Here is a 14,922-nt window from a genome sequence, read left to right on the forward strand (position 1 = left end):
TAGAAATTCTGATTACAAAATGTATGCAGATTGCAGATTGATTATTTGGTGTGATTGAAGGTGTGTTTTCCCCTTCTGCATTTGTGGTATTTCAGATAAAACAACTCTAAATGGCACTTAAAAATAAAACAAACCACGATTGGTCACTTGACACCAGTTTCTTCTTATTTAAGTGAGCATTTGTGGTCCAAACTTTATGCCAAAACTCACAAGTCTGACTGTTCATGACTAGGGGGCCACAGTCGCTCGACTTCAGCTATTAGTGCTCTAGAGTGTCAAAAAAATAGCACAGTAGAGCCCAGAGTATTGTGCCCACTTTTCCCAGCTGTATTATCAGATTTGCGGCTCGACAGATCTTGCATTAAGACACCATGGGAAACTCAGCGTGAGTGTTTCAGGCTGGCTCTATCTGAATGAATGACATTTTGTCACAGTCCATGGTTTTGAGGCAGTCTTATTCTCCCAAGCACACTGAACAGAACACGGCTCTTTTTTTTTCTTCTGGGATTGCAATGCATTGTTGATATCAAAAGGCTATTGCAGAGTGAACTGTCAAACAGTGGCTTAGTGGTTTTGGAAAGGCAGAAAACAGTTACAGTCTGTTATTAAAATCCATGACCACAGGGAAACAAGACACTGATTTTTAAGTGCCAAAGATACATTGACACACAGCCACCCCAAAATAGGTGTGTTATGCGTTTGTGTAAGTGTCCGAGCATGCGTGTGTAAATGTGTGAGTATAGGAAATGATGCTACAATTCCAAGGAGACAGGAAATGCCTCCAATCTTGTATGTGGTGATTTTTCCACTGGTGAGTCACTGGCTTGGACTGGGAGTGTGGTGCCTCTCATGAGAGGCGCAAACTGACTTCTTGCGTGAGGTGGAGCTGCCGTTCGAAGCATGTGTAGATACACGTGCATGTTTTAGGAGAGAATCCTTTATATGAATTTCAAAAAGTTGCTTGTTTTGACTTATATTGAGTGCTCACTCCATAAGTGTTTACATAGTTAAAAACAATCAAGTATCTTAGTAGTCCACTTTAAATAAGGGTCTGGCATCCTTTTTCTCAAATAAAGACTACTTTTGTTGCCATTAAAGGGATAGTTCACCCAAAAATGAAAATTCTGTCGTTATTTACGTTATTAAACCTGTATGAGTTTCTTTCTTCTTTGCAAGACAAAAGCATATGTTTTTGAAAATATCTCAATGTTTATTGTTCATGCGATAAAAGTAAATTTGGTCCAATACAACGTTTGTTTTTGGGTTAACTTTAACTGAAACTGGCCAAGGGAATAGTAGTTCCCAGCATGCTTTGCATGGGACTTGATTGGGGAGAGGAAATGTTGAAATGAAGTCCTACTTGTTTTTGACTAAGATAAGAAATGTGTGATTTTAACTGTAATAGTGTTTAATGTCCAGATATATATGGATTTAGAATGCCTTCTGTCTTGTTGTGTTACCATAGTAGTGAAGAGTATAGCTTTTGGTATGTTCAGATACATGAAGAATGTGCTGAATGCTACTTTTTTTCCTCAAAGAGTTTTCGTTATTTAGCATGTTAATGCATGCTGTTGCTAGCTTGTAGTTCATTAGCTGGTATGACCTAATAATATAACTGAATAATGTGACACACAAATGTAGAAATGAAGCTTGGTATTCTTAGGCACAATGTGAAGTGGATATATGAATATATGAAATAGCTGAACGCATTTAAGCATTCCATTTTTCTTTTTGTCTTCTACAGACGTTATTCACACACAAGGTCCATTGGATGGTAGTCTCTACGCTAAGGTTCGGAAGAAAGAGTCTCTGGAAGGAGGGGTCACAACTAATGGTCTCCCAGCTGCTGTCGATCATGCTTTACCTGCAGTAGACCACACTCTACCACCAGTCGACCACGCCTTGTCTGTAAGCAGTGACTCGGGCAACTCCACTGCTTCCATCAAGACTGACCGCACTGATGAAGCCAGCCATCAGCCGGCCTTGGTGAGTCAGCCATCCTCCCAGCCCCTTAGCCCAGAGGAAAAACAGGAGCTGGACCAGTTGCTCAGTGGTTTGGAAGCACCAATGCATCGGACAGGTTACCAAAGCAGCTCTGGCAGCGGAGGCGGCGGAGTCCTACACCTCGTCCCTGCCCAGGTTCATGTCAACGGACACAACAACATAGACCGAGAGACAGATATACTTGATGATGACCTGCCCAACAGCCAGGAAGGGAACAGTGTGGACAGTCTCGGAACCCTCTCATCATTTGAGGGCAGAGCCACCCCGGCAGATCTATACTACCAGTCGGAGACGGTTATTAATGGACAAGATGTGCCCTACTTGGAGAAGGGTGCCCACGAGAAAATGCCAGAGCCCAGAGTTCACAGCTCCTCATCTGTCCAGGAGCACTTGGGGGCTCCTAGTGGCTACACCAACCAGAATGGCAACATCTACCGATCTCAATCATTAGGGGCAACCCCGACCATAGAGCAGAAGTACATGCCCAAAGCTCCCACACGCACAACCAGCAGTAGGGATGCAGTGCAGAGGGGACTGAATGTGTGGCAACAATATGGTGTTCCCGAGGTCCCAGTCACAGATGGGATCACCTTCAACCCTGTACTACAATCCCACAGCCTTCCGGAGTTCCCTCCTATGGCATCTCAACAAGAAATTGAACAGTCTATTGAGGCCCTCAACATGCTGATGCTGGACCTTGACCCAGCACTTACTCAAGTCCCCAAGTCCCATAGTGCCCCATCTGGAGAAGGTGGTGTAGTCACCACACAGCCATCTTTCTCTCAAACCCAGGCACGGCCGTCCTACCAGGCTGACGCAGCCATTCATGACCGTGGTGGGACCTCTTTGGCGGGATACCCTTTGACATTTCAACAGGTAGCCGCAGAGCCTCCACAAGCCACCATGAACCAGCAGAGACCCACAGCCATATCCCAGCATGCTGCATTCCCTTCTGAGGCAGAAGGTCAGGCTCCCATGTCCCAGTCCACAGTGCCTTCCTCCACCTTTGGAGTTCTCCAGTTAAAACCCCTCAACATTTACCCCTCAAGTACCACATCCCAGTCCCCTGAGCCCCAGGAGACCCAGTGTGGCTACTCTGCCTCCTCATCCCCTCTACCCAAAGAGTCTGAACCAGAAGATACCAACTACAAATTGGAGGGTCTTGTAGCTCACCGTGTAGCTGGTAAGAGCAACCTCTTTTAACACTTTCAGAGTCAGTTTACTTGCTCAAAGGTACAACAGTGATGTAACATTGATCAACCCATGGGCACTATCCAGCCAAGATTTTGAACCATTAGGCTACATTACTCATGCATATTTTTATGTATACAAAATGCAAAATGAAACAAGCTATCAAAGGAAATGTAGTAAAGGAAAACATTTCCATCCCTGTCTTGAGTGCATGAGTTGTCTTTTACACTCAAGGCGGTGCCTTTTTTGGTGGAGTTTCTTTGTTGGCGTTGACATAAGCACCGTGAGATCACAAAGAAAGCTTTGTCCAAAGTGCTTCTGGCTTAAGCCTCAATATCAGACCGCATTTCTGTTTTGTGCCAAGCCAAAACCGAACATTTGTACATTACATCTGGAGAAGTGCCCAAACAACTGAGGGCTGTTATACGGCAGTGCACTTTTTTATGTTAACATTATCTGTTCAGCTTGAAAGTTTAAAAAGATTTTCCTGGAAGCCTAGGTTTTTTTCCCTTGTGATGTTTTTAGAATAATGCCAGCACATAAGAGTTGTTTGTTGAACCAATCTTGTTTTGTCGGAGGCTAAATTCACTGTGACTTGTTTAGATTTTTTCAATGTTGAGTTTAAATTACAGATGCATCACTATCACATACTGCTGATGGATCTTACAACCAAAAACATCATAAACACAGAATATTCACGTACATCTATTTCTAAATTTCTGACAAAAACATAAATGTAAAACATATTGTTATTCGGATGAGGCTCACTGGGCTCTGGGCTCACTGTTGCCGCCTAGTGGTTGTACAGTACAGGTTTTACAGTGAATGTGCCTTCTTTATCTTTAAGACCTTACAAAATGAGTGTTTAAGAAGCATCAGACAGGTGTTGAAGATCGCATGCTGATAGAAAGAGCTGTGTCCGATTATGTGCTTTCTTTTTCTGTCAAACACAGCCAGAAAATGCTACCTTAGCTAAACCAACCCCAGCTTGAGAACTTCAGAAAGCCAACATTAAACCTGAGAGGAAACGACTTAGATAATGCTCTCATGGACAAACTTTGTCAGCTATGTTTCTGTTTTATTACAGACAAATGCTTAGTACTGTTGTTGACTCCGCATAGATAAGTGTTCCTGTAATAGGAAGGACAGCAAGAGGTGGAAGCTGCTCTCTTTCTTTGTAACCTTCCCTTGAGTCCTAGCTCTTGACACAAGCTCTTGCCACACTGTTTGAAGAGCTCTCAGTATCTAGTATTGGGATTTGGTTATCAGACGTGCCACTATCTGGAATTAGGGAACACTTTGTTTACATTTACCATCCGCAATGTGCCGCCACAGATAGAGTGTGTTTATCTTACTTACTGAAGTTAAGGCAAACACATACTACAAGTTAGGACTGTGCAATACAATTCATAATATATTTGCAAATGTTTTTAACAATTTTTTTTTAGCTATATCACCTAGCTCCCTATACCAATCGCCCATATTTGCCATTAGCAATATGCTAGCATGACAGGTGCTAATGTTTTCTTTTTCCCCTTCTTTTTCCATCCTCTTATGTTTATCCTGCTTGTGGAACACCCATCCCATCATCACCTCTGCCTTCCCTTCCTCCTCTTCACCTTCTTCCTTTACTTCCCGACATCATTCCTCCTCCTCTTCCCGGTGGTGTGCAGAGTACACTGCTCGTATTCAAGGCATCAGTGACAGACAGAGCGTTCCTGAGCTTGTCCCCCGTCGCCGCTCTCTCTCCTTCAGTGGTTGGTCCTCTGATGCACTGTGCCTCCCACTGACATTAACTCATAACACCTGTGCATGTTGTGTGGTTGTGTGCTATATCTCGGTTGTCTCTCGCTTCCGCCCCTTATCTTTCCCTGCTCCTGTTCACTTCAGTGAGACTACTTGCTTTTATAAAACTGTAGTTAATTTTTTAAAATTATATTGTATTTTATTTTATTCCATTATTTTATTGTTTTATTTATTATCTAATTATATTTTAAATTATTTTAATCATTTTTATTTTATTAGTATTGCACTTGTTTACATTATCTGCAATTTTATTATTATAAAACATTGTGACTAAATTCTAATTGGATGATAAGTAAAATAAAATAAAATAAAATAAAATACATTTTTGGATGAACTACCAAAGGAATAAACTGTAGAAAATAATAGTTATTAAAAAGAATACAGTCTCTTTTCCTATTTCTCTTTTTTTTCCTTTCACTATTTTCTCTCTTTTTATTTCTCTCCATACTAATTTAACCCTCTTCCTTAACCACTAACCTGTGCTGGAATTTTTCACCTTTTTTGGGTGGAATAACTGTTAACAGGAGTAAAAGCTTTAGTTTGCTCCTTTGTGCTGGGTGACCTCTACAAACAAATTGCATTTGTATTATGTGACGAGTTAAAGTTACACTGTAGCAGGACAAAGGCCAGTCTGTCTGGATCAACTGAGCCCATGTCACAAGATCCAGTCTGCTAGACCTGGGGAACAATACCAAGGCGAGCAGACACTGGCTTCATTCAAGGACTCTCCTTTACCTCTGTTTTAGCATTTAGATGAAGGACAAAGGGTAATAAATCCTCCCTGAGTCTGGAGACCATTATACCATCCTTATCTGCCACTGGGGAGTAAACGTGTCGTACACTGAATGTCTTCAGTCCCGTTCGAGGGTCCATGCAAGCTGTGTACGGTAGCCAGGTACCAGGATGAATGTTTGTCTTGGACCTCTCCTGAGTCTGATCCAATCCAATACAGATATAACAATGGTGTAAACGACACTATGGAGAGAAAAAGAGCAGTATATCCTGCTGCTCTTCATAGATATCTCATTCACCTCATGCTGAATTCATGAGAGTAAGCTATGCCAGAAAAAGAATAAAGTTTTTATTTAATTTATTTCTCTCATGGATCTTATTATTTTCGTTTAAGTTTTTCATCTAATATGTATATATATATATATATATATATGGGTCATTGACAAATAAGGTTTTTAAAAGCGTAAAGAAACATCATGAAGATATATTAAGTGTTAACAATGAGATTATATGGTTTTTATAATCAATTAACACACTGCTTTCATCATTTTTTACAAGATGGACAAAATTTGTCACTAAAAAAGTCATTTGGTTTAACCAAAGTTTGGTTTTACCGAATGACATTTTTGGTTATACCGAATGACAATATTTTCAAACAATGCTAACAGGCTGATATCTAGTTACCTTGCTAGCTAGCTAGCAAAAGGACAATCAAACATTTTATATTTGGTACAAGTTTTTAAAATATTACAACATTTTCCATGTTTTATAGCGGTTGTACCGAATGACCTGATGTTTCGGGACATGCGTATGAGCAAGTGAAAACATGAACTTTTTCAAATAGTTAAAAGAGAGTTAGTTACTTTGCTTCATGACCATGTGGTCCTTTACAGGTGTCTGAATGATGTCACATCCTGTCACATGATATTGACCGCATGACTTCATCCAAAATGGTCCCTTTATATTGGTTACTCCGAATGACATCAATGAAATTCATTTTTCCAGACATTTTTTCTCATAACAAAGCAACGACTTCTACACATAATTTTAATTCCATTTTGCACTATGTTGATATATGATGTTATAAAATCATGCCAGAATAAAAAAAAAATATATCCATTTATTTCATTTTAAGATATTTTCATCACAAATGAAATGGGTGTATTGGCCTTTGGACGGTTAAACCGAATGACCCGTTTGACACTTCAAAATCTTTAAAATCTCTTTATATGTAGCAAAATATTATTAAAACCTTTTGGATTCAATAAAAGAGATCTAGTTGTACTATCTTACATACTTTGGATATCAAATCTTTGTTTTTTATTATTATTAAGGCCTTTGGACAAAAAAAAAAAAAAAAAAAAGACCCGTCACGTCATTGACGCATATAATAAATATATATTTGTTGTAATCACTCAGAAAGTACTCGTGTAAGTGCCTGCACAGCATTTTTCATGTATTTCAAGTGTTTTATTAAAAATATGAGGTGGATAAATATTGCTATTTATATTGTTATATTGATGCACATTAATGTATTTTAGTGTATTTTACTTCTTGCCTTAAACATTTAGAATCTAATAGTGTTTGTTTGGTGTTAATGATGGCTTCTCTGATTGGAAAAAACAGTTTCTCAGTTACAGTAGCTTGAATCTATTAGGACAGCGTGATCACTAAGGTAACAGCACAGTTTGTCATGCACAGCTGTAGATCTGGCGTACTACATCTGTTTTGCATGTTTCTGAAGTTTTGCGGTTGTCTGAAGTGACACCGGGGGGATATAGACCATCCAAGCACTGGATCCATCGCTTCCCAGACCAGTCAGTTTTGGAATCCGCATGTTTGACATTGTCGTAGAAACCGCATGAATCTGATCCAGGAATGTAAATAGATTGCAGATGGAGTGTGAGCGTCCTTTTGAAGACCCTCCCTTTGTGACATCACTATTGTTCTCAATCACTTGTTTTGTGGGCCGAACTCAAAAAGTGGTTTAAATGCACCCTTGGTGTCAGAGCATCTGGCTAACATCATATTTAAGAACAAGGGTGGCCACTTGTCCAGAAGTGGAAGTGGTCAATCTCTCTCAAGTTGTTTCCCAGCGCACGTGAGGTTCTGAATGGTCTGAGTTGTGGTCTGACCACACGTATCAATCGTAGGCTACGCTCAGGGAGCTAGTAAATATTTTGCTCAGCCTGTTGCCCGGTTTCCATGATATTCCACTCACTCCCACCAGAATGTATTAATGCTTTGCTCTGTCTCAAACTGAGTCCAGTTAAATGGGCCTAAAACTGTGTGTGGCTGTGCATGGTTTTACAGAACCCCAGAGTTCTCTTTTTCCTTACCTGTAAGGAATTGTGAATTGTGAAATAGCTCTGCTTAAAGGTGCAATATGTAAGATTTTTGCAGTAAAATATCCAAAAACCACTAGGCCAGTGTTATATATTTTGTTCACTTGAGTACCTACAATATCCCAAATGTTTCCAACTATTTGTAAATCGTGATAAAATGGCTATTTTAACCAAGGCTCCGGGACGTGTGAGGAGTCGCCTGTCAATTGCGTCATACCCGCGTTACCCTCGGTTTCCGAGCCATCCAGCATTTAATAGGATATTCTAAAATCGATCTAGCTTACTGCAGTGTGACTCAAACAAGTGTCACACAGCAGCCACGAGCGAACACACAGAGTAACGTTATAACACCATTTTCAACACACTCAAATGTATCCAATATAATAAACAGAGCAGCGTTACCTCATACTCATGACCGGAAAAGCGGAAGCGGCGCCGGCGACTGTGGCATAATAAAAGTTCCGCTGCTCGTGAGGCGTGTGTTGCGCAATCGCTCCAGCGGCCTCGTTCAGCTCCCACAACACTCGGTCCTGCTCTGCTTAATACTACAGTAACGTTAATAATCGCATCCATGAATATGATTTTTTCCCGAGTCCTATCCCTATTCTTTTGCACCGTCCGTTGAGGTTAAGACCACATGTCCCAAGATTTCGCGCTCAAACTTGGTGTCATCAAGCTACGCCTTTGTTTTGAATAGGCCTCTAGCAACCTCTAGCGGACAGAAATCCTACATACTGCACCTTTAAGCCTATAGTGCACACCACAATACTGAAGAGAAATTTAAAAACTTGCATATTATTATTTTTTTGTGTGTGTTGCTATGTGGTTGCTGTCCTGATTTGTTTTTTTCACATTCCTGGTTGCTAGTGGTTTCTAGGGCGTTGCTATAGTGTTTGGGATGAGTCAAAACACTCTCCATGATATTCAAGTCTCTAGATATGACTCGGTTGCTCCTTTAATGTAATTCTATAGGAATGTCTGTCTGCTTAGAAAAAGAAATATAGTAGCAGTTTTCCAGGTATCATTCATGTTCATGTTTTCATTTCATGTTAGTCATTTCTAATTTCTATTTTCCCTCCCTACTAGAGAAACACTCTAGATACGCAGCAACCCACGCAAAGCGTACAGGAGATTTTACTCACAATTTCAATGGAGTTTGGTATTAGCATGTCGCTAAGCTAATGACTTAAAATATAAGAATAAAAATATAAATAGCGCACACAAATGTTAATCTAATTAGTTTTGTTTAGATTGCATATCATTCTTTCTTTTGTTCATTTAATGAATTAACTACTGATTTAGAGTATTTTACAAATGTTGGGAGAAACCAATTAGATTGTACTATTTTTATTGATACGTATTTGCTATCGAGTGAAGTGTATTTATATTCATAAGACAATAATAATAGTGATGTTTGTTGTAGAAAAGTTGTTTCATCTGTTTTTAGTTACCAAACTTCTTCAGTTATCCATTTCTGTTCTGTGTTTTTCCCTTTCTACTAAAGAAGACTTACACAAATCCAGTTTTATTTACACCGTCATCTCTTTGTATCAAACAGAACGTGATGAAATAGGCTTGAGAGCTGCTTTGAGGCTGTTCCAGAGCTTTATCCAGAAGTACACACTACTCTTTAAATCCACAGAGTTTCTGTAATATTCCAGCTTTTTGTAATCTAGGCTGTTTGAATGAGAACATTGTTTGTAGCTCCAACAGGCTTTAATGTGGTGCGGATTGGACGTCAGTGCAGCTTTTGACAGAGAGTTAATTCTTCAGAGCTCATTGGCAGTTTTCCATGGATTTGTTCAAGGAGTATTTTGACATTTGGATATCTTTTAATTTCAAGTATGATGAATGTTCTTCTGCAGGCCCTAATAGTTATCTGTTAGAGATGATATCATGTATTTATTTTCTTGGCAGGAGTTCATTTTGGTGAAATGTCACCAGATGAGGCTTCAGTTCCTGGATGGTACAGGACTACCAGTGAGGGCCTTTCCCAAGATGAGAGCCCAACCCGAGGAGGCTCGGTCCGCTCCCCCATTCGCTGCATCTCACCCGAGCTGGCCAATACGATTGCGCTGAATCCTGGGGGACGGCCCAAGGAGGTAGACCAACTGAATGGACATAATTGCTTTATTCCTAGTATTAATCTCAGAAATAAATGTGGATTGTGCATATGGAAATGTGTCCATTTGTCCTTCTTTCTCCAGAGACACATGCATAGCTACAGAGAAGCGTTTGAGGAAATGGACGGGGGTCCCGTCAGTCCCCCTCCGATCGTTGGTGGTGAGGCCCTACCCCAAACCCCCGCCTTCCCTGTCTCGCCACAAACCCCTTACTTCAACCTGAGTAAGTTTCCCTGTTGGAGGAGGAGGGCGCCATAGAGCTGTAAAATCACTTCCTCTGTCAACACTTTAAAAGGGTCACAGTCATCGCTGAATGTTGGTTCTGTTAATTTTGTTATTATCTGGAAAACACTTGAAATTCAAAGTGTAAACAGGCTAAAAAACTACAATGAAGTCAAACTGTCAGCCGTTATTTGTATGGTATAGTTTTTAGAGTAACGCTTGCTGTTTATATACAGGCAGTGTTACGAAACCTAGTGAACTGCCTACATAGGCAGCATCAAATTCTATTCCAGAATGTAAGTGTAATGGAAGGAAGCTAGTAAGAGCTGTGCGTGTAAACCTCACTCCCCTGGCCTCAAGAGGCGCACTAGTGACTTACGCCAGAGTCTTTAGCGTCCTTGTTAGCATGCCCGCCTCCTATGCTGGAGACGGCGGTTTGAATCCCGCTCAGATTGGGTTGAGTAAGACCGGTTACATTTGGTGCCGTGACCCAGATGGGAGTGAGGTTTAGGGAGGTGAGTGTAATGGAAGCAAGCTAATAAGACCTGTGTGTATAAACCTCACTTCCCTGGCCTCAAGAGGCGCGCTAGCAACTGACACTAGAGACTGCGGTCTTTATCTCCCTTGTTAGTGCACCCGCCTCCCATGCTGGAGACACCATTTCGAATCCCACCCAGAGTGGGTTGAGTAGGACCGGTAACATAGGCAGCATGATTATTATCTTCTTTAGGCCAGATTCTAAAGGTGTGGTCACATTTACCATTTCTGGGTGAAATTTCATGTGCAAAATACAGACATTCCAATCAGAATCCTCGCGATTGGGAATTTCCTTGTGAGGGTGTAAAAGTTCACCGCACAGATTTTGTGAATTCACCACGCTGACCAACAGAAAGCCGCTTGGTTTGAAAAAGACTTCAGTGTGAGCAGTGCTTCATACATCTCTATGCTATTAAAGGGTTAGTTCACCCAAAAATGAAAATAATGTCATTTATTACTCACCCTCATGGCGTTCCACACCCGTAAGACCTTCGTTAATCTTCGGAATGCAAATTAAGATATTTTTGTTGAAATCCAATGGCTCAGTGAGGCCTGCATAGCCAGCAATGACATTTCCTCTCTCAAGATCCATTAATGTACTAAAAACATATTTAAATCAGTTCATGTGAGTACAGTGGTTCAATATTAATATTATAAAGTGACGAGAATATTTTTGGTGCACCAAAAAAACAAAATAATGACTTATATAGTGATGGCCAATTTCAAAAACCCTGCGTCAGGAAGCTTCGGAGCGTTATGAATCAGCGTGTCGAATCAGTGGTTCAGAGCGCCAAAGTCACGTGATTTCAGCAGTTTGGCTGTTTGACGCAATCCGAATCATGATTCGACACGCTGATTCATAACACTCCGAAGCTTCATGAAGCAGTGTTTTGAAATCGGCCATCACTATATAAGTTATTTTGTTTTTTTTGGCGCACCAAAAATATTCTCGTTGCTTTATAATATTAATATTGAACCACTGTACTCACATGAACTGATTTAAATATGTTTTTAGTACATTAATAGATCTTGAGAGAGGAAATGTCATTGCTGGCTATGCAGGCCTCACTGAGCCATCAGATTTCAACAAAAATATCTTAATTTGTGTTCTGAAGATGAACGAAGGTCTTATGGGTGTGGAACGGCATGAGGGTGAGTAATAAATGACATTATTTTCATTTTTGGGTGAACTAACCCTTTAACAATGGACCTTTTTTTTGCAAGCAAAATTTTGCTAATGTGACCACACCTTAAGGCAGCGTTGCTTATATTCTTCATGGAAAAGATGCACTGCGATGAACTGTATGAATAATCCATCCAAGATGGTGGAGAATGCGGGTTAAATGTTGATTACAAATATAATTTGTTCAGTAACTAAAAGTATTGATAAAAATAGTTCAATCTGAATAAAAACTGGCTTACCTAATATTTTTGTTTTTATTCTTATAATGTTTCACCATTCGTTTAGCAACATCCTAACACAAAAAACTCAATTGAAATCAACCGCAAGTCGCGTTTTAACGTGAGCAGCACTATTTGTATGATGCCAATATATGCTGCTCATGTAGAGCGTTACAATTGCTCACTTGTGAGGTTAGGATGCAGCTGCCTATTTAGGTGGTAGACAGCAAGAAAGCTCACTAGGTTTTGGAACAGAGCCACTGAGTTTCATAATTAGCACATTAGAATAGTGGTGGGTGTTTTTGCTTCTTTCCGTAAAAGAATCTTTTGGGCTAACATTAACACACTGTCTATAAGCCAATGTGGGGTCTGGCAACACTTAAATCCAACCCTACCTCAGGGTGTTTGCGTGAGCCAGTAGATATCATTAACAGATGCTATAGTTCATTCACATGTTCACAATGTTAAAGATGTGTGGCCCCCGTTTGAGTGATAACACACACTTTATGTTGGCTCATAGACATGCATAAGTGCACAGATCAGAAAGACCCCGCTCTCACTTGCTCCCCAGCAATTCCCAACATCTGGGGGTCTAAGAAATGTTTTTTGTCAGCAGTTTTTCTAGCCTCCGCAGTCATTGTATCTCAATGCAAGAACAAGCACATTTGCGCCTCAGGTTTCATGTTCAGATGAATTTCTCCAGTACAGTGATAGCTTTGGTTTTTATAACCTATTGCTTCAACCTCCCCTCCAGCATACTGTCCCTGCAGGTTTAATATAAAGCCTCTTGTAAAACTCTGTAGCCTCTTTACAAGGTTAGATGCACAAAATGTTAAGCAGCTCTGTTTTCCTTGGACTTCCATAGCATTTCTTCTCACCAGACACCTCATTTGAAACAGATTCAAGTCATTCTCTTGAACTGACATCTTACCCAGAGGCCACTTCAGACTAGTTCTGCTACCATGAGCACCTAGATGTGGCTTCAGAGAACAAAACAGAGCTTCAGCCTACAATAACACAAAACATAATCAATCTTGTCATTACATTAATCTGTTACATTACCCCAGGATATTTAGTGAACATTAGGGATGGGTGATATATTTAAAATTCATGTAATATTTGCGATGGTTTTGCTGGTGATGTGCTGTTTATTTGGCCATAAAGTTTCTAAAGACTGTTTCATTAGACTAGTTTTGTAATGCCTCTTTGTTGAAACTTTTAAGTATGAGAATGTTAAGGTTTGGTAAGTTGGCATTAGAGTTAAGTTTTATTGTATTTCAGTTAGTCAGTTCAAACGGTTTGTTTAAAATAATCAATCTGAAACTGATTCAGTGATTCATCTGCATTAATATTCCAAAATGTTCATGGAACTCTCCCCATGTGTTAAATGTTTTAGTTCAAATATATTTAGGTAAATATTGGTGTTTATAATAAAATTTGTATAATTTGAACTTTAATAGCAGAAAAAAACATTACAGCTAGTAAGTTTGATTCATTCACATCAGTCATTTCAAACTTGGAGCAATTTAAAATGATTCAGTAAATAGATTCAAAACTCAGATTCAAAGATTTGTTTGTGTGATCAAGTTTACATAGCATTTTTCATGTATTAAAATGTTTTAGTAAAAATACTTGTAACTTAATATTAAATATTGTTAAATGAATATTGTTATATTGGTGCATATAAATGAAAAAAGCTTCCATATCAATATTTCTTCTGTTAATTAAGTTTTTAAAAAAAAAAATGTCAAAAGCATGCCTTATTTATGTATTTGCCAGCAATGGCTGTTAAAATGGTTGAAATAATCCAAAAACGGATGGAAAAAATCAGAGCAAATACATAAATATCAAGATATATTGAATGTCTGGGGAAAAAAATGTGTATCATTTTTCTCCAGCAAACATTCCCAGCATACTTGTATGAGGTTCATTCAAAAGATCTGCTCACGTTATCTGTAAAACTTTCTAAAGTGATTCTGTTGGATTCCTGGGGAGCAGATGACCCATAGGGGCTCTTTTTCTGTTTTGGCGATTGAACAACACTCACATGCTCCAATAGCCACTTTCTGGTAGCATGTCTCTGTGGCTCCCTCCTCCTGCAGAGAAGGAGAGGCTGGAAAAGCTTCTCTATACACCCCCCTCCCCTTCTCCTTGTGTCCAATGCTGAGGCACTTATTCTGCCAAACAAAGAATTGATTTGGATTCTTTGGTAAGTGGAGGATGCATGTGTGTCAGCGATGATGTCAACGTGGCCCTGCCAAATCGCAAGCATATGCTCTGCCTTACCCAGAATGCATGTGGAGAGCAGCCCTGAAGCACACACACACACACACACCTAAAACACATCATGATCTAATAATTTTTAAATACAGGTGTAAACAGGGTCCAAAACATTGTGATTTGATCACTCAGACCACAATCAGAGGACTCTGCTCACCTGTCAATCAACTATTTCAGCAAAACAAGGCTTTTTAACTATGCAAGTGAACATACATGATTTTTTTTTTTAAAAGTTTGAATTTTTTTGCACTTTTTCCACACTGTAAATCCAAATAAGTTGG

The 14,922-nt window shown here is 39.7% G+C and overlaps 1 protein-coding gene across 10 annotated transcripts in view; it reads left to right on the top strand.

The window, feature by feature from the left end:
- The window catches only part of tns1b (tensin 1b), a 272,519-nt gene that overhangs the window by 228,461 nt on the left and 29,136 nt on the right, over window positions 1–14,922 (top strand). For 8 of the 10 annotated variants that reach the window (XM_051904732.1, XM_051904734.1, XM_051904737.1 and 5 more), the window contains 4 exons: window positions 1,745–3,187; window positions 4,869–4,952; window positions 9,996–10,180; window positions 10,286–10,424. In XM_051904732.1, the coding sequence (XP_051760692.1) occupies window positions 1,745–3,187; window positions 4,869–4,952; window positions 9,996–10,180; window positions 10,286–10,424 (1,851 nt within the window). The remainder of the gene's footprint in view (window positions 1–1,744; window positions 3,188–4,868; window positions 4,953–9,995; window positions 10,181–10,285; window positions 10,425–14,922) is intronic. The other 2 variants (XM_051904735.1, XM_051904736.1) reach the window with 2 other exon arrangements.

This window comes from Ctenopharyngodon idella, chromosome 9 (genome assembly GCF_019924925.1).
Source record: "Ctenopharyngodon idella isolate HZGC_01 chromosome 9, HZGC01, whole genome shotgun sequence".
Taxonomy (NCBI): Eukaryota; Metazoa; Chordata; class Actinopteri; order Cypriniformes; family Xenocyprididae; genus Ctenopharyngodon; species Ctenopharyngodon idella.